This window comes from Primulina tabacum, chromosome 2 (genome assembly GCF_025594145.1).
Source record: "Primulina tabacum isolate GXHZ01 chromosome 2, ASM2559414v2, whole genome shotgun sequence".
Lineage (NCBI taxonomy): Eukaryota > Viridiplantae > Streptophyta > Magnoliopsida > Lamiales > Gesneriaceae > Primulina > Primulina tabacum.
In genome coordinates, this window is record NC_134551.1 from 9,336,150 (window position 1) to 9,358,898 (window position 22,749).

Genomic DNA, 22,749 nt, shown 5'->3' on the forward strand with positions numbered 1-22,749 from the left:
TTCTCCGGTTGAATTTGGGATTTGAATTGAAGAAGAGTCATCTGCATCCCAACCAACCAAAGCTCTAGTTGCAACATTTCTGCTATTCCAGTCAAAGAGATTTCAAGCAAGAAGTTTGTTGAGCAATTGAGAAATGAGTCCATGTCGCTGTTCGTTAAAAAGTATGGTAAATTTATTAGTAAAAATTAATCTAAAATTTACTAAATATTATCATAAAAAGAACAAGAAATAAGATGATCAAACTTGTTTTAATTGTGGCAAGAAATAATACTCTAGTGTAGATTGTAACATGCCCAAAAAAGATAACAAGAAACTGTTCTAGAGGAGACGGTCAAAGGATGATAAAATATCTTTCAAGAAGAAGAAATTTTGGAAGATACTTGTTGTTGAGGGGAACAAGAGCAAGTGGGCAGACTTGGAGAGTGAATATTTTGAATCAGACACAAGTTCAAGTGAAAGTGATGATGAGCCGATCTAGTTCCTGATGAAAGATTCTGAACCAGAAGAATATGACGACGAGATACTTGATTTCGGATCTAGTGAATTTAGACGAGAAAAAACTTGTTACTGCACTTCATGATATGTCTAAAGAGTAAAGGATTTTGTCTCAATCATTTGAGTAAGTGAAGGCAGAAAAAATAAGCCTAAGAGATAAGTCGAATAAATTTAGCTACTTGCAGCGAAAGGTACTCGACGGTCTCAAGGTAAAACTAGGTCTACTAGCCAATGAAAATGATAATATGCAGAGAATATTCAAAACCAATGTGAATGAAAATCAAAAGTTGATAAAAGTAATCAACAATTTGAAGCAATCATTAGTTTCCTTAAGTAAGACACATGCAAAGCAAAAGCTAGCCGGTGATAGAACTTGCCTAGGATTTGGAAATGATGATTGCAATCTTACTGAAACAAGTACTTAGTCGCATCTGAACAAAGAAAAGTCTAACATAATAAAATTTGTTCATCCTAGTGCGATATATGAGCACGATAAGCCTAAAATCCAAGTAGATTAGAAAGTACTCTATGAGAACAAGGCAAAGCACAAAGGACTGTGATATGTTGAACTTCAGGTCTCTGAGTCTAGAAAGACCTAGCTAATGCCAAGATCAAATGAGACTGGACAGGGTAATTGGCCGAGTTACAACGGTCTTGGAAGAAGCAATTTTAATCTAGACAGAGTGTTCCAAAGGGGAAACCAAGACAATATTTTAATTGCAGTCCAGTTCAAAAGATGTACAATCTAGATAGAAAATATAAATGGCCTAAACAACATCTTGTTAAATTTAAAACACTGCATAACACAATACACAACTTTACTCGACCGCTTGAGTTTTTGGACACACACACGAGTAAGCCCGTAAGGGTAATTCAAGTGTGGGTCATGATCAGATTAGTCTGATCTGGACCCAATTGGACGTGGGTACCAAACTTGTTTTATGTTGTTGACAGGTACATAAAGCAAAAACAGTCGAAGAATCAACCTAGTACATTGATAGTGGATGCTCAAGGCATATGAACGGAAACAAAAAGCTTCTGTCAGAAGTGATAGAATGCACATGACCAAGAATCACATTTGGTGATAATTCAAAAAGCATAACCGTGGGTAAGTACAAGATCATTCATGGTAAAGTTATTATTAAATATGTCATGTTAGTTGAAAATATGTGCTATAACTTGATTAACATTAGCCAGTTGTGTGATAATGATTATTCTGTTGAACTTCACTAACACACTTGTACTATGAAATCTAGCATCGGTGATATAATTATAACTGGACTAAGAGAACAAAACACCTATAGCATAAATTTCCCCTACCTGTTTTGTCACGTAGAATAGTGAAAGAATTGGTTGTAGCACAAGCAGCTGAATCACTTAAATTTCAAATCAAATTACAATATGAGTTGTAACATTCAAAAAAAATATCAACCTACGTAAACCGTATTCATGCAAACGATTTAAATTGCATATTTATTTTAAATACTTAATGGATATATTTCACATGCTTAAATGTTTAAAGTACATGATTTCATGAAATTGAAGGATTTTACCAGAATATTCGATAATAGGCTGGAGAAAGGAGATCGGGGATGACCAAGACAAAATAAATACTTTTCAATAAATATTTTCAAGGCTTATTAATATGCTTAAAAATGATTATTTTTTTCTAAAAATGATAGAGTTCAAATTATTTTATGAGACGAGCTCGATTTTATTCGGGAAGTCAGTTTTGGGCAAACGAGAGACTTTTAAAATATCAAATGCATTATTTTTGAAAACTAATTTTTATAAACTTTTATTTTTCAATTAAATAAGTGGGCCTAATTTACCTAGGATAAGTAGGCCTAATTGCTCATAAACTTGAAAGCCCAAAACTCAAGCTCATTATCATGCAAATTAAAATCTGTAAAATAGAAAACCTAGGTCTTTTACACTCTAATCAGCCGAACTCAACACACACAACACACATTGAAATTTTAGAGACTCTGAGGGAAGGAAACAAGGAGTCTTCGTCGCCCGTTCATTCTTCCTCGCACCCGACACCGACGATCGTATTTTCGAGCATTCTAAAACGCAAAAGAACGCTTCTAAGCTCCCTTGACGCATCGTTCAATCCATAATATCCATGTTTTGTTTATTCTGCATGAAAAATATCGGTGTTTAAATTGCGTAACATTTTGACGATTATTTTTGAAGTTTTGAATGTTTTTACGTATATATGAACGTGACATGATTTCCAACGAGTAAGTTGTCAACCTAGGATGTTTTATGTATAGAACGAGGATGATTTAAGGAGGAAACGAGAGGCTATAATCGATTTGGCTAAGGATGGGAAAGAACCTAGTGTTCCTACGTGTGCTAGGTGATCATGGGCTTTGGCTAGGAGGGACAGCCGCTTGTGGCTCGGTCAGAGCTCTAGTAGGGACCGTGTTGGACGTGTTCAGGTGTTAGGAAGAGTCCTGGCAATGTACCGTGGCTAGGGAAGAGTCCACGCGAGGTAGAACTCTTCCCATGCACTCCCGCGGTCGGCTGCTGCGTGGGGGAGTCACAGCTCGGTTGGGGGCTGGCTAGGGTTGGTCTAGGCTGGTCTAGTAGAGTCCTAGTTAGGGTCCTAGGCTGCTGGTTCACGGTGGCTTGAAGAAACAAAAAAAAAGGACGAAAGGCCGCGATTAGGGCCGCGCATGGTGCGTGCGGCTTGGCTGAGGGCTGGGGGGCTCGGTGATGGTCCAGGAGGGTTCATTAGGGTTCATAAGAGGTCTGGTCAAGGGATGGCTCGAGGTGGCTCAGCCATGGTTCAAGAAAAACGAAATGTGGTTTGATGGGTGTATCTTAGGGTTCGGTTTTGTTTAAAAAGAAAACGGGGCTCGAACCCGGGGTCCATGGGGGTGGCTCATGGCTCACGGGGTTATTTTAGATATAAAAAGGCTATGTTTAAAATTTGAGAATAAAATATTAAAGTTTGATTTAATTCGGAAATTAAACGCTCTTCGAATTAGTAAATAAGAAATTAAATCGAAAGCCATGAATTTAAGTTAAATTAAAATATTAAAAATTAAAATTAAGCTTAAATAATTAATTGAGATGGTCTACTGTCGATTAAATAAAGAAAAAGTCAAAACGATAAATTTTACTTCTAGGGGCAAAAACGATCATTTTGCACCTGGGTAGTACGAAAAGATTTGGCAGCGTCCCGAAGGATCATAACACATGTTAAAAGATATATATTGATGATTTTGAAGAAAATAAGATATTTTATTATTTATGGTAAATTTATACAATTTTTACTATAAAATTCTATTTTTGGAAAGTCGTGATATTTATGAAATAAAAAGGAAAGGAAAAATGTTTTGAAGGATCTGAATTGATTGTGACAAAGAGGATATATGATTTTTGAAAATATCGTGAGGGAAAAGGCCCCAGAGGAGGCCCGTTTACTGAAAAAGGCCCAGAGGGAGCCCAACGATCGTATTTCCATTATTTTTATGTCGGTGCCTAATGCCCGTCCCCATGCGCAATGGTGAGCTAAGACTGATCAGTCGATCAGAGGATAAAAGGCTAGTCACTTTTAAGGATCAAATTTCACCCAAAATAATAAATGACTGACATCTTTACGATTTTACGATTTATGATCTATTTATGATAAAAATGTTATTTTAAGTAAAAGTATTATTTTAATGCATGTGCTTATATATGTATTATTTGTTACTCTTGTTTAGAACGTGCTGAGTCATTAGATTCACTAAGGTTGAATGCTGCAGGTGATGATATTGAGAGAGGCGCCGACGCTTGAGTGGATCGAGGCAGACAGTACACTTCCGATGGACATTTATTTCTGCATTAGCTTGATAGTTAAAGGATTTTAAAGATTTTTGTTAATGATTTATTAGAAATATTCTTTTATGCTTTATTATGATGTTAGTTGATCTTGTTAAAGGTCGACGTAAGATTTTTGGCTAATTGACGATTTAGGGATTGACATGCATTTGAGATTTTTAAATGTTAAATTATTTTGATTTATGGAAATGTTTAATTATTTAAAGTGTGGATTTTCAAAATCAAGCTTATAAAAAAAATTTAGTAGAATTTTAAAGTAAAAAGTGAGGGTCATTTTATGACTAAACAAAATTTGGTGACCGATCTGCCCAAAAAAAATTTCATCAAAAATAAGATTTGCACTACATGCCTGTTAGGCAAACAAGTGAGATTTACTTTTAAAAGTAAAGAGTGTAACTCTTTCACTAAGCGCTTGGATTTACTGCATGTGGACCTTTTTGGTCCTATACCAAAAAATAGCATATGGAAATGAGATATACACTAGTGATAGAGGATTATTACTCTAGATATACTTGATAATCTTCCTACCATCCAAAGGTATAAAACTAATTTAGATTTGATCGAAGTTTTAAAACGATTGCAAAATGAAAAATCTATTGTGACATATTATGATAAGGAATGACAAGGGTACTGAGTTTACCAAAAAAAAAACCCTTGGATTCTATCTAAATGATCGGGGAATCAAACATTAGTTCTTAGCTGCCCGGTCTCCTCAAATAAAAGGTGTTTCTGAGAGAAGGAACTGGACTTTAAAAGAAGCGGCTAGAAAAATTATTGCTAATTCAAATGTTTCTCAAAAAATTTAGGCAGAATCAATCAATACAGTATGTTACACTCAAAACAAATCGATGATTAACAAAAGACATAATAAAACTCCTTATGAGATCTGTAATAGCATGAAACCGGATATTTCTTATTTCAAAATCTTTGGCCGTAAGTGTTTCATTCACAAAAATGGAAAATCTCACTTATCTACCTTCGATGCTAAATCTGATAGATGATTATTGATCTGTTATTCATCGGTCAGTAACACTTAGAAAGTCTTTAACAATAGGTCTCTAATCGTTGAAGAAATAATTCATATTATCTTTGATAAATCTATTGTTTGTGCAGATTAAGAACATGTGAATAAAAATGAGCTAAGTAAAACATTGGAAAATAAAAATATCATCTATGAAATGACAGTGAGATTGAGCTCAGGAGATACAATGAAGAGACTCCTGAAACTGTTCTAGTAATAAAAGAAAACAATCTTACCGGACCAGATCAAGAGCTCGTGGAGCCGGCCATGGAAAATAGTCCAGGAATAGGAGAAGAATAAGTTATCATTGAAGAAGAAGATCAACCCCAACAAGATCCTTATCTTCTGGTATCAAACTACTGTTGTAGTAGAAATCATCTACCCAATTTGGTTATCGGTAACCCTTCTGCACCTCTTAAAACTAGGAAGCAAATGATTGATCAGTTTTTGCATGCAACTTTTATCTCTCATATTAAGCCAAAGAAGGTTGATGAAGCATTAGCAGATGCTAGATGGATAAAAACCATGCAAGAGGAACTCAACTAGTTTGATTGCAACAAAGTTTGGTATATAGTTCCCCGACCGGACAAGAAAAATGTCATCGTGACTAGATGGGTTTTTAGGAAAAAAAGCTAGATGATAATGGAATGGTTTAAGTAACAAGGCTCGTCTGATAGCCCAAGAGTACAGAGAAGAAGAATGTATTAACTTTATGAGTCATTTGCATCAGTTGCATGACTTGAGTCCATCCAAATCTTCCTTGCATATAATGTTTTGTAAGGACTTCAATGTTTATCAAATGATTGTAAAGTTAACATTCTTAAATGGTCTATAGGTACAAGAATTTTATGTTGAACAACCTCCAGTTTTTATCAATCCTGCTTGTTCTAACTATGTTTTTAAATTAGATAAAGATTTGTACAGACTTAAACAGACGCTTAAAGCTTGGTATCTGCAGCGTCCTTATCCGAGCCAATACTAAGTAGACTAATAAACATACATAATTAAACTTGATGACAACAATTAAATAGTTGAAATCAAATAAATTAATTATCTTACAACCCAAATGAAAATAGAACAATAATCTTAGTCTTAAACATTAATACAACCAATATCGAAATCATAATACTGCACGAGAATACGATAAACCAAATAAAACATCCACTGGATCACCACCAAAAAACCAACTGCTCTACGCATTGTCTTAGTCGTACGGACCATCCAACCTAAGACATGCCCGTGGAATGAGGTGTCCAAGATGAAAACAAAGACATGATGGACAATCATCCAATATAAAAATGTACTAGTATACAAATTGATATGATGCATATGAAATTCAATATGCTCAGATATCAAGGATCAAGTCAAGAATCTCATGTTAAGTTTAGAGGCACATGAGTGTGTAATCTTTGATATGTCATATGCATATTTTGGCTCCCGCACTCATCATCAAGATGTGTACTACAATACTCAGGGCCATCAGAGCTCTCGGGTCCAGTCGAACAATGTCGCTCTCGATACCCCACCGTCCACAATACAGAACAGGGCTGAGCAGCCTCAACAAATGAGATATATCTCAAAAGATTCAGACACAACGTGATATGTTATGCATAATATTTCAAAGCAGTTGAACAGGTATTATGCAATAGATAAATATGCATCAAATAAATGTGTATATTACGCTTGGATATCTCAGTCAGTACATCATGTACCTCACTAAAACATCTGATAGAAAGTCTGCTCGTCTAAACCTAGACAATACCAACATGCTGAAATCAATATCAAGTAAGATCCAGAATCACTAAACATGGTTCAAAGTTCTTCTTAATGATCTTTAAATCATTATTTAAGGCCTTAAGATTATACCTACATCCGTCGTCAGTTCGATGATGATGTCTCGATCTGTGTGTCCTGTTTCATCGACCCCTCCTCGAGTCGACACTAGCTCCGAAGCTTTCCGACACTAAACCACCCTAGAAAATAGCTAAAAACATATGGTATATGGCTATAAATCAAGGGAGAGAAACAGAGGGAAAGCGATGCAGAAAACAAATGAAATCAACTTCTGTTTATAGGTTGTATCTGCACTAAATCAGAATCTCTGAACTCAATCTTATATGTGACATGTCATAATCTCATTCGTATAGTTGAATTTATCTGGATAATTTAATATGAAGCAGATTGGGTGGTCCATTTTAAATTTGGAAGATCCCAAAATATTGATCTTCAATTAATCAATTCCTTAATAATGCCTAATTAATAATTATTTAATCATGTCTTAATTAATACTTCTTTCAAATAAGGATTTCGGTCATTACAGTATGATTAACTCCTCGGGTTCTTACTTGATCACGATTTTGTGATAAGAAAGGTCGATAAGACCTTGTTAAATTCACCAAGTATGATCATATTTTGCTAGTATAAATATATGTTGATGATATCATATTTGGTTCTACTAACCTCAAATTATGCGAAAAATTCTCTAAGCTTGTACATGAGAAGTTTGAGATGAATATGATGGGCGAGCATACTTTTTTCATTGGATTGCAAGTGAAACAACTTGAAAAATTAATTTTCATCAATCAATCCAAGTAGACCAAAGAGGTCATCAAGAAATTTGAAATTACAAGTGCTTTATTGCTTCAACCCCCACGAGCGCATCAATCAAGTTAGATAAAGATGAAGGGGGATTACGGTCGAGGTAACAATGTATTGCGGTCTCATAGGATCATTGTTATATCTAACAACTAGTCGACCAAATATCATGTTTACAGTATATCTTTGTGCTATATTCCAAGACGCTCCCAAGCAATCCCATTACACTGCAACTGAGTGTATTCTTAAATACCTTAAAGACACTATGAATGTGGGTTTTTGGTATCCCAAAGACTCAAGATTTAACCTTATTGGATATTCTGATGCAAATCACGCTTGTTGCAAGATAGACAGGAAAAACACTAGTGAATCATGTCAATTTCTTAGAGATATATTGATCTCTTGGTTCAGCAAGAAGCATACATAAATAGCCACTTCAACCACTGGAACAAATATCTCGTAGTCGGAAGTTGTTGTGGACAAATCCTATAGATTCAATAACAACTCAGAGACTATGGGATCTGATCGAGTGGAGCTCCCATCTTCTGTGACGACACTAGTGCTATTGCCATAACATGCAATCCTGTTATGCATTCCAAATCAAAGAATTTTGACATATGACATCACTTCATATGAGATCATGTCATGAAAAAGGAGATTTGACTGTAATATATATCAAATTATCAACAGACAACAAATATTATTATCAAACCGCTATCAGGAGTTAAGTTTTCTTACTTTTTAAATATTCTTCGTTTTGTAGATTTATTTTAGTGCATAGTTTTAGAGGGAATACTCCTTGACATTTAATTACATTATAATAGACTAAAAATGTGTCAAGCTTGATAAAATAATTATCCAGCTGGTACATAATTTTTCAATCAAAATGATTGAATAGCTTTTGGAAGATGTTACTTTATCCAACCGCTGACACAATGTCTTCATTATTATGTTTAAATTGATTTGAGATAAACACTTGATATAAATTTTCATTTTTATATTTTACCAACAATCATTTTTATGTATTAATCACGTGATAAAGACCCTTAAACACGTGATTATGTGCAATTGTTTCAGGTGTCGTTTCATATGCTTTTCTAAATTTGAAAACCACAATTGTGCTAACATGTGTTCCTTTGTGGTTGTCCTATCAAAACATATATATATATATATATATATATTCAACTCTTCAAACACTTTACACTCACAAATTTCCAGAGATCTATGCACTTATATTCTCTCAAAAACATTCGTGCTTTCATTTGTTATTAGAAATTTCTTCACAGTTCGAAGATGTCAATCCAGAAGGCTTGTATCATCATCAATTTTGAAGCCATTCTCTCATTGAAGAACAAGTCTATTTTTTCTATCCTAGAGATGCTTGAGGCTTTTGGTCTGAGGAAGTTTCTCACATGCAGTTCTGCTCTCAATCTCTCTGTAGTCAAACAGTTCTTCGCCTTTGGTAGGATGGAGCATGACAAAATCATATGCACCATAGGTGGGTCAAACTACATCATCTCCCAACAATTCTTCGGAGATGCACTTGAACTGCCTACAACCGGACCGACAAAAGTTTCAGATCTTCCAGGAGGGAACGCTGATATGTGGAGTGTTGGGTTCTCTCTGGCCAGTAGTACTATTTATATTCTGGTAGAGAAACATGTAGAATTTCAATTTCTAGCCACCAGCATAGCCAAAGCCCTAATGGCCAAAGCATGGGTTTACGACAAAATCACACAAGAGAAGTTTCAGTATATGGCAGTGATTGCTTCAAATATTGGTTTCAACTGGTCTAACATTCTGTTTGGGACCCTCTATGAGTTGATCAAGGTAAAAGGTCAATCTGAAGGGTTTGGACTGTAGATTTGCTATTTTCTTATATTTATGAAGGTGAATTTTGACATTTTTGAGCCGATGCATCCAAAGAAATAGTTCAACGTTGTGACCGTTTATGAGTCTATTAAAATGAACAATACCATTGTTGAAGAATCACTGCACGTCAAGATAGGTTCTGAGCAAGATGCTCAAAAGCAGAAGAAAGCACCGACTAGGACACCGGTAAAGAGAAATATCGTCTATTCTAAACCGATAAAGTCACCCTTAAACAAGTTTTCGCTAAGTCTTCGACTGCTGCATCTAAACGGCCGGATACTGCTGATCCAAAGCGGTCAAAGGGAGAAAGCAGCCCAAGAAGAAGAAGATCAAGTTGACATCCAAGGTGACTGAATCGAGATGGTTCCAGAAGTCCAGCCTACTCGACAGACGGCTAACATTTTCATTTCTGATGGTTATATCCCTTTTACCACTACTTTCCCACCGTCGAAGCCCAAGGACAAAGGCAAGGGGAACATGCACCGCAAATCAAGCCTTCAGCAATTTCTACTGCGGTCCAGACAAATGTCAATTTGAGATTGTCTAAAGTATTGAAGGTCCTGACCAGGAAAATGAAGTTGTACGACAAATGATTTGAAAACTTCACCTTTTTCACGTTTAAAACATCATTCTGAGGGACTTCTACGTCTTATAATTATTAAAAAGCAGAACAATTTTGATCCCACAAGCCTCACAACTCCCGAAGATGATGCGGTCATCTCACAGTTGGAGTTCGATGTTCTGACCATCGCCTTCAAGATTCGGAATGATTGGAAGGTGTTTTAGATGTCCAAGCAACTGCTTGCCAAGACAATCAAAGTTTACGCCAGTGAAGCACTTGCCATGCTCAATGAGATGGGTATGCAAGAAGAAGAAGCGACTGAGGAAGAAGGGAAAGCCAAAGGGGTGAAACAATTGTCCAAGATCATACTCCTTTCAACCAGTTGCATACTGACGGTTGACCTTCCATTGCTGATTTGGTGGAAAAATCCACTGTCTCTGAGACTGAACAAGCGTCACTTAAAAAACCCTCTTCAACCACTACAGACCATGCAACCACTAATCTTACTTCAACCATTGGGGAAACCCAACCGTATACATCTCTCTCGTCCCTTTATTTGAATAACCCTGAAATAGGTCATTCCTCTATCGATGATATGGATACATCACTAATTGAGCTCCCTCTGACCTCAGTGGATGACATGATGAAGTCAATGATAGATTTAGATATCTTTTGTGGCCAGTCCACTCACATTGACAATGATCAAGACACTGGTCCCAATAGTGCATCTCCTGAACAATCTTTGAAGAAAAGGTTCCGAAGTCACATATACTTAGACAATCGCTGATCAAGAAAATTTTCTTTTTTTTCTTCTTCATTGGTCGAGTATGATATTCAAAAATATGTCTCTCCCATTCTTCCCAACCACGAGAGCACCTGTGGAGCCGATAATATGGAGCGTGTGGATATGGGTTGTAAGGATTATTTTGTCCGACAGATACGTAAATTAATGAGAATATCAGTATAGGATGTAAAACAGAAAATTTGTGTTTTGTCAGAATTAGATGTTGTGCCAGATGTTACAACATCTCGGACAACGTCTACATGCAGCGGAAAATTAACTTTTATAACACAAATTGACTTGAAATAAATAGATGGACGCGATTAAATATGCACAATTATAAATATTTGTACGGTGCCTTATGGCAAAAATTAATCACTAGAAAACTCAATCGTTTACAAAAAAAACTTAACACTAGTGATTGTACCAAAATCAATTTCCTCAACAATTTGAGAAAATAAAGTTTTCTAAAATAAATAACCAAAACAAAATAAACGTAATCAAGAAAGCAAAACTTGATCCCGGAAACCACTATCAACTAGATGCAATCTTTAGTCAACACCGTTACGGATGTTGTCTGTAGATGTTGGCAACATTCAGCTTAACACGAGAATCACCACTCCAAACAGCAACGGCTTTGTGAATAATTTTTCTCTGCAAATCTCTGCAACGTGTGTGTTTGTATGGTCGATATCGAAGCCACCTTCATCAGTGAGCTTTACCTCTTATTTATAGGTGAAGAATCATATTTCCTCAAGGAAACCTAAAATACAAGGAAAGTGAGAGTTTTATTTGGAATAAACTCTTTTTAAACACTAATACCATATCTCTTGAATTAAGATCTCATTATCTAAGGAAGACAAAATCATATTAAATTTTTGCTTAAACAAATCAAGAAGGAAAACTCTATTAGGGAAATAAATAAAATATACCATTTAAAATCGAAATCTTATTTCCCTTCAATCTCCCCCTTTTTGTCTTTCTTGGACAAAATGATATCAAACCCATTTATCCTTGTTAAGATCAAATCAACTCCCCCTGAGTTTTAGATTTTCTCTCCCTGAATAAAATACTGTTAGTACGGGGTGTTGTTAGAATTGTTGGCAACACTTAACACAACACCTGCAACAGTTCCATTAACAGTTAGAGATATTAGCCAAGACAATAATACAAACAGAAATATTAATAGACAATTAAGAGCAGAAATAGAAACATTTAAGCCAACAAAATCTAAACATCATCATCTTCATCCTCCTCATCCTCAGTTTCTTCATCCTCACTGTCCTCTTCCTCTTCATCATCCTTGGTCCCTGACGGACCAGCACCAGTTTGATCATCTCCCCCTTTTTGTCCATGAACGGCCATTTCTAACATGACACTGATAGCAGCAGCCAAACTCTCATAGTAGGCCAAGTCGGCCTTAGCCTGGGCAATTTTCTTAAGAGCATGATCGAGATGGGTCTGGGCACCCGCTACGGTAATCTTCACATAACCAGGTTTAGGTGGTCTAGAGGTAGACGCAGTAGTTGGTCCAGTAGCAGAAGGTGCTTTGGATGAGTCTTTCCATGGAAGGTCAACTCTGCGGTTTCCTTTGAACAGGGCCTTGGCAATTTTGATTGATTCGCGGGAATCAGACAGACCCTCATCAACATTTCGAACAAACCCCTGGGACACCAGTATCCCATAGATCAGACTGGGAAACGGGAGCTTGGTTGACTTTAATCCCCCATCAGCATACTGCATCACAGTGGAAAATACCATACGCCCAAAATTAAGAGTGCCATTGCCAATGGAAAACAGAGTCAGTGCTTGAGATTTGGTAACCACTGTGGTGTTTGTGGACGGCGTCCAATTCCGGGTGGCAACCTTGTGCAGGACAGAGTATAGGGTCGTGAGTTTTGCAGCTGAGACCTTGTGTGGATGGGCAGGGAATTTTCCAATCAATCCACCAGTTAGTACAGAGACTACCTCATCAAGATCTGGTGGAGGGCCTTCAGGAACAGATGGGGTGCTGTAGTAATCATTAATGATTTGCGGGTCAAAGTTATATATCTTGTTCCGTACAAAAACCTTGCCAAATTTGACCGATCTTGGATCACTGACCCCCGATAAGAGGTTGCCATAGAATTCAGCCACAGCTTTATGGCAATAGATGAGATGGTAGAGAGCAGACCATGAGTATTAAGAAACTCGATCAAATTGTTTCTGGAGAAGGCTGCCATATCAGCGTTGCGTTCTTCAATAAATTCCCTGTTGGTATAGAGATCCCAGTTGGAGAATGACTTCTCAGTATAAAACTTGGAGTTGTAGCAACCATCTAGGTCATACTCGCTAAAATCAGTGTTGTCAGAGGTGTGGGCAACATCGTTGACAGCATTCTCGTCCACTGCCTCGTTTGTTTCAGGGGCTTCATTGACTGCAGCAGGAGTATCAGCAGAACTGCTAGAACCAGTGGACTTTTCAGTTTCGGGGGAAGCAACAGGAGCGTCAGAGGCTTCACTCTTCTGATTTTTCAGGGTGGCCATAAATTGGGCCAACGTGATTTCTTCTTCAGTCGAGGGAGAGGGCTCTTGTGGAGGAACAGGGGTTGTTTTCTCAGAAGAGTCACTGGCGTTGCTGGAGGTAGACTTGCCTTCCTTAGGCGGAGGATTACTCTTCTTGCGGGCCACAAACTCGTAATTGGCATCATCAGAATCATCACTCGAGGTTTCTGCCGGATCAATCAGTGATGGGCGAGTGGATGGCTGACCCTTATATCGGAAACGTTTGCTCGGCGTGAGATCTGGATTATACCCAGCCTGTCGTTTGGAGCGTCGAACTTGCTGGCGCGGAGGATTGAACACTGGAATTATTGGGGGGTTATCAAGATCATGTGGATTTCCGGGCTCACCTGGTTCAATAATCTCCAGGGGCACTGGTTCTTCAACAGCAGGTACCAACGGTAGGGGCGGCTCAACAGTGGGTGTTGCAGCAGATGTTGTCTTGTTGAGAGCAACATCGTCTGCGTGTCTCATTTCACTTCGAATATCGTGGGGATCAAAGCCCTTTCCTGCCATTGTTTGTAAATCTAATATAAGTGATAACAACAGGAGAAAATTGCAGAGAGTAATTCAAATTTTCAGGAAAATGATGCGAGGGTTTGCAAAATAGTGAAAATGCATATGGTCGAAGGCAGGCGGTGTAAAAATAGGAGGATAATCATGAAATTACAGTGCAACGGTAACATCCCAAATTAGTAACCGATCAATGCTAACGGTAAAAAAATAACGGGTAAAAAAAATAGTCGTTACTCCCTTCAGAGTTTATCGCAATAATTTTGTGCAATATCATTTCAAAAGTAATTCCAAACATAAAACCCACATCGGATTATAGCTCCACTTACCATCAAGGTGCACATTAATTCAATTTCCTGTAAAGATTGGATTTGTCACAAAACGTCTTTGTTGTAATACAAATAACCTCATGACCCAATTCACACTGTTATGTTTATGCATGACTTATGGATGCCTAAAAACAGAATGGAACATAGATAAAAACATGATAGCAAATATGAGATATGTTTACAGATGAAGTGTTGTCACAAATGTTAGCAACATCTCCAGTCAACACCCACAGTTCCTGAAAACAAAATTTGATAATCTTCACACTCAATATTTTTAACCTAGAAGTGGTAGCTCCCACACTAGAAGAACAGTGTTCATTGGACTCCTCTAGGTAGTTTTTTCCATTTTCTTCTATTTCTGTGTTAATTTTAGAAGGGGTAGCTCCCACACTAAAAGCACAGCCTTCATTGGGCTCTTTTAGGTAGCTTTTTTCATCTTTCCTTCTAATCACAGACCCATCACTTGATTTTTCAATTTTACTTCGTTTACTTGTCACATTGGTTAGAGTCAAGTGACCACACTTCAAATCTTTCTGTGACTAAGTTCACATGTAAAGGTGTGAAGTTTGAAAAGATAACAAGGAATTGTAGGTGCAACAGAGAATTATGCTGCACATGTTCAACACATCATATCACTGTATGAATGCAATGCAGAATGTCTAAGCCATAGAAATGTATATGCAAATGAGATGTTGTCCGAGATGTTGTAACATCTGAGACAACATCCAAGAATGATTAGGCAGAACACATGCTGAGAGATTTCCGAAGGTTGGAAAATCTCTCAAAATCCAATGCTTTGGTGAATATATCGGCCAGTTGGTTATTTGTATCAACAAACTCCATTTGGATAAATCCTTTCTCTACAAGATCTCGAATAAAATGATGTCTTATGTCAATGTGCTTTGTTCGAGAGTGTTGTACTGGATTTTTTTAAATGTTAATTGCACTAGAATTATCACAATACACGACTAAGGATTCACTTTTAAGCCCATAATCTTCTATCATTTGATTCATCCATAAAAGTTGGGTGCACGCATTTCCAACTGCCACATATTCTAATTCAGCAGTGGAGAGTGAAACACAATTCTGTTTTCGACTATGCCAAGAAATCAGATTATTGCCAAGATAGAAACACCCCCCAGAAGTGCTTTTTCTATCATCTAAATCCCCAGCCCAATCAGCATCAGAAAATCCTACCAGGTTTGAGTTGGTTTCGTGTGTATACCATAATCCTAATTCAATTGTTCCTGCTATGTAACGTAAAATACGTTTAACAGCTTTCAAATGAGAAATTTTAGGATTGGATTGATATCTAGCATATAAGCAAACACTAAACATGATGTCAGGGCGACTGGCAGTCAAATACAGGAGGCTACCTATGATGCTACGATATAAGGTGTTGTCAACATTTTCGGCAACATCTTCTTTGCACAATTTGTCACTCGATCCGATAGGAGTTTTCATGTGTTTTGGGTTTTCATTTGCAAATTTCTTAATCAAATTCTTAGCATACTTGCTTTGACACAAAAAGATGTCATCATGCATTTGTTTAATTTGCAAACCAAGAAAGAAATTTAGCTCACCAACCATGCTCATTTCAAATATAGATGACATGCACTCAACGAAATCATCAGCATGCTTTTGAGAGGAAGAACCAAAGATTATATCATCAACATATACTTGACAAATAAGAATCTCACCTTTGGACTTTTGAATAAAAAGAGTTTTGTCTACCTCACCTCGTTTGAAGCCAATTTCGAGTAGGTATTCAGTCAATCTCCCATACCATGCACGTGGTGCTTGCTTCAAGCCATAAAGTGTCTTCTTCGACTTGTATACATGATCCAAATTGTGTGGATCCTCAAAACCCTTAGGATGTCTAACATACACTTCCTCACTCAAAATACCATTTAAAAATGTACTTTTGACATCCATTTGAAAAGGTTTGATTTTCATGTAGCATGCAACGGCTAGTAGTAGTCTGACTGACTCAATACGGGCTACAGGAGCAAAGGTCTCATCAAAATCAACCACCTCAACCTGTGTGTACCCTTGAGCAACCAATCTTGCTTTGTTTTTAATGATGTTTCCAGACTCATCGGTTTTATTTTTGAAAATCCATTTTGTACCAATTATGTTACCATGGTCAGGAGGTGGAACCAAGTCCCACACATCATTTCGAACAAATTGCTCAAGCTCATCATGCATAGCATTAATCCAAAACTCATCTTTCAAAGCTTCATCAACATTTTTAGGCTCAATATTGGATATAAAACATGAAAATCTAACATGTGAGTATGTAGAACTCATGCAAATCAGTCCAGCCATTTTTCGGTAATCAATCTTTTATTTCTTCCGATTTGAACATCTCCACGCATGTTTCCAATTATTTGAGATGATGGATGATTTTTCTGAATTTTGCTTGGAATACACGATCCATCATCTACTGTATCATCATTGCAATGCGGTTCTTCAGATTCAGTGTCTTCAGCGTCACATGTTGTGCCAGATGTTGCAACATCTGGGGCAACATCTGCATTTTCCAGTGAGATTGGATTTTCCAGAAGATCTTCAACGTCATCTTCAGCAGTTTTCCTCTTGAGATCTGCACAATCATCAAACACCACATTAATGGATTCCATAATAGTCCTAGTTCTTAGATTAAACATGCGATAAGCTCGACTATTTGTGGCATAGCCCAAAAACAAACACTTGTCGCTCTTTGAATCAAACTTTGCAAGTTGATCCCTGTCATTCAAAGTGTAGCAAACACAACCAAACACATGAAAATATTTAAGGTTAGGCTTCTATCCCATAATGATTTCATAAGAAGTCATGGATGAACCACTTCTTAAATAGACTCTATTCGATATATGGCATGCTGTATTAAGGGCTTCAGCCCAAAAACGCTTTGAAATATTCTTTGAGGCTAGCATCACCCTTGCCATTTCTTGCAGAGTCCTGTTCTTGCGTTCGGCAATGCCATTTTGCTGTGGGGTTTTTGGTGCTGAAAATTCGTGTGAAATGCCTTTCCTGTCACAGAAGGATGAGAAGGATATGTTTTCAAATTCTTTACCGTGATCAGTTCTGACCCTTCTCACTTTTAAATTGTGGAAGTTTGAGATTCTTGTGAGCAATTGTTTAAACACATCATAAGTGTCCGATTTCTCCCTAATGAAGCTCACCCATGAAAACCGTGAGAAATTATCAACACACAAAAGAGTACTTCTTACCTCCAATGCTTTCTACTTCCACGGGACCCATAAGATCCATGTGCAGTAATTCCAGACAGCATGTTGTCCCAGATGTTGGCAACACTGGGTGCGACACGCGCGTCTGTTTTCCCTTTTGACAATCTCCGCACACATATGATATTCCAGATGAAAGATTAGGCATACCTCTAACTGCATCGTACTTACTCAAGTTCTTCAAGGTTTTGAAATTTGCATGTCCGAGTTTTTGATGCCAAAGGTCAAGTTCGGTGATTTGCACATGTTTGCACGAAAGTTCCTCACTTATTTGATAGCAATTATCCGAAGACCTTGTACCTGTCATTATGCACTTGTTAGATTCATCAAAAACTTCACAAGTATGTTTATCAAACTTAACAAGCAAATTATCATCACACAGTTGGCTTATGCTTATCAAATTTGAATTTAATTCTTCAACATGAAGCACATTGTGGAGTTTTGGTAGTCCTTCAACTTTCAAAGTACCCTTTCCAACAATTTTTCCCTTAGCTCCCCTTCCATATGTAACTTTGCCACCTTTTTGCTCAACATAATCGGTGAGACATTCTCGTGATCCAGTCATGTGACGGGAGCTTCCATTATCAAAGTACCAATGACCTGCAGTGTTAGTTTCTAACGAGGTATAAACAACTTTACAGTGAGTTTTTACCTTTGAGACCCAAATTTGTCTTACTGTAGGTCGATGGTGGAAGGTGTTGCAGAAAGTGTTGGACAACATTCGGGGCAACATCCGACTCAACTTTTGATTCTTGCGATCATCCCTGAGTTTAAAACAGTAGAGCCTGATATGACCAGGCTTAAAGCAGTGATGACATACATACCTGCGTTTTCGTTTCTTAGCGATTGGTGCAGCAGGTTGTCTTTTTGATGAAGAGCTTTTGATTGGTGAATTGGATTGTGGTTGTGGAGATGTATCAGCTTTTCCCTTTACAAAAACAGTAGACTTGGAAGATTCACCTATTTCACACACACTGTCTTTGAACCCTAAGTCTTTCTTGTCATCTCTTCCCATCAAAAGTATGGATTCAAGCTTGGATGTGCTTCAATTAAACTTGGACAAGGTTTCAGTTGCCTTTTGAAGTTCTTCTTTGGTCTTACCAAGTTCCAAATCCTTTTTGCTCAAAATTACTTCAAGTTTGGCAACTACGGCTTTTAGTTCAACGTTCTCCTTCATGAGACTTGAGTTCAACTTGTTTCTTTTGGTCCAATCTTCAAACAGCTCTTCATAAAGCTTTTGCACACTCTCAAGAGTGAGTTCTTCATAATCAGCTTCTGATTCATCATCTCCACTCAAATTTCCAGAAGTTGTGGATTTCAAACATACTGAATTTTTGCAGATGTTGCGGCCAGGTGTGGCAACACCTAGGGCAACACCTAAAGGATTCACCTGCAGCCAGCGATTTTCTGAAAATAGTGCAGTCAAGGAGGTTTGACTTTCTTCATCAGTGGATTTCTCCTCAGCATCGGATTCTTCATCGCTTAGAGACACATTGTAGCCTTTGTTTTTTCGCAATCGGTTAGCACATTCATTGGCATAGTGTCCAAATCCCTTGCACTCTCTACACTGCACCGAATCATACCTTTTTGAATTGTATTGTCCCTTGCCTTCATTCCTTGGATGAATTTGTTGCTTGGCAGGGTACTTTTGTGACTTTTCAGGTGCAGGAAGGCTAGGAAATTTAGATGGTTGTGCATCCTTCTTTTTATCTCGGATCCTTTTCAAGTAATCACCAAATTTTTTTGTGATAAAGGAGATAGAATCCTCGCAGAGATCAGAATCATTGACTTCTTGAGATATTTGAAGGAGTTCATTATAGGAGTCATTTGAAGCTTGGAGTGCGATTGTCTTCCCTTTATCCTTCTTCTTCATGTCCAAGTTCATCTCGAAAGTACGTAATGAACTGATAAGGTCTTCCAATGCCATCTTAGAAGTGTCCTTAGCCTCATCTATTGCGCAAATTTTTATGTTGAATCTTTCGGGCAGAGAACGGAGGACTTTGCTAACTAGGCGCTCATTTGAGATAGCTTCTCCAACACTGAATGCCTCATTAGCAATTTCTCGTAGGCGACGATCATACTCAAGTATGTTCTCAGATTCTTCCATCCTCATCATCTCGAATTTGGAAGTAAGCATCCTTAATCTGGTTCATCGCACACTCTCAGACCCTTCACAGTGACTTTGGAGAATATCCCATGCACTTTTAGCCGAAGTACAGTTTGTGATTAAATTGAACATGTTCATGTCAACCGATGTGAATATAGCATTCAAAGCCTTTGAGTTGTGGTTCGAATTTTGCACTTCATCAGCAGTCCAGTCAGTTTCAGGCTTTGGCCGTTTGTCACCCTCTTGATCTATCATGACTGGTGGAGTCCATCCATTGATGACACGTTGTCATGCCCGTTCATCTAGAGATTTTATATAGTATCTTATTTTGACCTTCCATAGGCTGTAATTGGTACCATCTAGAACTGGTGGTCGAAGTGCTGCGCTTGCAAATGAATTGTCCATCGGATTAGTTCTGTCAAACAAAAACAAAAACCAGAATCAGCACTTAGTATATCAAGAACTCGCTCTGATACCACTTGTAAGGATTATTTTGTCCGACAGATACGTAAATTAATGAGAATATCAGTATATGATGTAAAACAGAAAATTTGTGTTTTGTCAGAATTAGATGTTGTGTCAGATGTTACAACATCTCGGACAACATCTACATGCAGCGGAAAATTAACTTTTATAACACAAATTGACTTGAAATAAATAGATGGACGCGATTAAATATGCACAAGTATAAATACTTGTGCGGTGCCTTATGGCAAAAATTAATCACTAGAAAACTCAATCGTTTACAAAAAAAACTTAACACTAGTGATTGTACCAAAATCAATTTCCTCAACAATTTGAGAAAATAAAGCTTTCTAAAATAAATAACCAAAACAAAAATAAACGTAATCAAGAAAGCAAAACTTGATCCCGGAAACCACTATCAACTAGATGCAATCTTTAGTCAACACCGTTACGGATGTTGTCTGTAGATTTTGGCAACATTCAGCTTAACACGAGAATCACCACTCCAAACAGCAACGGCTTTGTGAATAATTTTTCTCTGCAAATTTCTGCAACGTGTGTGTTTGTATGGTCGATATCGAAGCCAACTTCATCAGTGAGCTTTACCTTTTATTTATAGGTGAATAATCATATCTCCTCAAGGAAACCTAAAATACAAGGAAAATGAGAGTTTTATTTGGAATAAACTCTTTTTAAACACTAATATCATATCTCTTGAATTAAAATCTCATTATCTAAGGAAGACAAAATCATATTAAATATTTGCTCAATCAAATCAACAAGGAAAACTCTATTAAGGAAATAAATAAAATATATCATTTAAAATCGAAATCTTATTTCCCTTCATGGGTACTGAAAGTGAAGATGAGCGGTCGGAGCCAAATGACAATGAAGCTGACCCTTCGTACACAAATGATCATATTGCGGACGATGTATACTTCATAGAGGTCATTTTCCATTTTGAGAATGTTTGTTGTCTCATGTTTGACTTTGATGCTCGTCTGATAGCCTTTGATGTTGATATTTCCCATCTTTACCAAGCTATAACACGAAATGTGTCTAAACTCAAATCAGACATCAAATTTTCATGAATGAGTTTAAGATTTCAAAGAAACACACCAACGATGTCACGATCACTTTGTCTAGATAGTTAACCCAAACTGAATAAAGACTTGGGGCTTGTATTGACGGTCTTCAGGCTAGCCTTGGCACCCAAATAGAATAAATGCTGGATCATTTTCAGAAAGGTGATGCCAAAAAAGGAGAAGAATAGCGTAGGTAACAAGAAGCAGCAAGACGGACGCGAGATGAAGCTAGAAGAAGAGCAGCTGAAGAAGATAAGAAAAATAATTATCAATCTAAGAGACACGGTGGATCAAGAGTGGCGGAAGCTCTTGGTTAGGAGGTAGTATAAGTTTTTTTTATGCGTGTAGGTGTATTAGGTTTTTCTACCTTATGTTACATTGTAACAATGAATTCAATATATCAATGAAATTCATTTCTCCTTAAAACAATTGAGTTTCTGTAGCTTAGGTTTTTTCATCACTAAAATGAGAGAAATTGTTAGATCTCTTAGTTTTCGTGATAACAAATAATAACTTATTGTATTAGATCAAGATGTATTTGCATATTTTTTAAAGAACATCGACCAAATTTCTGAACACTACTTTCTTATTCGTATGACCGTAAAATTTGAGATATATAAGTTGTATGGAGCAAAAACCGACCAAATTAAATTACAAAAAAAAAATTATGATAAATTAAACAATATTACCCTTAAACAATCTGGAATTCGATAAATCAAGAAAATAAATATTGTGTAAATCTACCATAATATATCCAACTCAGTTCAACTTCAGATTAACCCATTGTAATTGTCTTGTTGTAACCCTAACCTTTCAAATGATAACACCGATTTTATGTTATAAATATTGTAATTGAGAAAATGTTGCTGTAACCTGATATTTTTAATGATAAAAATGGTTTTATTTTATGTTATAAATATAGGGACATACAATAATAAATTTGGTAAATGTTATTTTTTTGTAGGAAAGTCAGATCACTTGCGCATTCAATGCTTGTTAATGAACATCAACAGTGCTGTTTGACCACAGAATGCTCACAATTATTGGATGAACATCAACAGTGCTGCTTGACCACAGAATGCTCACAATTATTGGTAATTTAAATTGTAATTTATATGATATAGGACCGAGTAATATCGTAGGACGTAGTGTTTGTCGTTTTACCAAAAAATATAGTTTGTGGTAATAGTGTAACTCAAATCTTTTAAAACGCATATAAGTCAAAGTGACATGGTTCAATCGCTCTACTCAGCAGGGATAATTATTGCACATCAACAATCTATCTCCCAATAATTTCAC

General features: G+C 36.9%; 1 protein-coding gene across 1 annotated transcript; it reads right to left on the reverse strand.

Annotated features, from left to right (window-relative positions):
- Positions 1 to 15,475: 15,475 nt before the first annotated feature.
- On the reverse strand, positions 15,476 to 19,930 carry LOC142537473 (uncharacterized). Its single transcript, XM_075642985.1, has 10 exons — positions 19,171 to 19,930; positions 18,869 to 19,119; positions 18,618 to 18,721; positions 18,262 to 18,557; positions 17,779 to 18,093; positions 17,485 to 17,578; positions 16,977 to 17,293; positions 16,687 to 16,782; positions 16,332 to 16,545; positions 15,476 to 16,061 (listed from the first exon to the last, which is right to left on the reverse strand). Exons 1-10 carry the CDS (start codon positions 19,928 to 19,930, stop codon positions 15,476 to 15,478), a joined length of 3,033 nt encoding a protein of 1,010 aa, XP_075499100.1.
- Between the last annotated feature and the right edge of the window lie 2,819 nt (positions 19,931 to 22,749).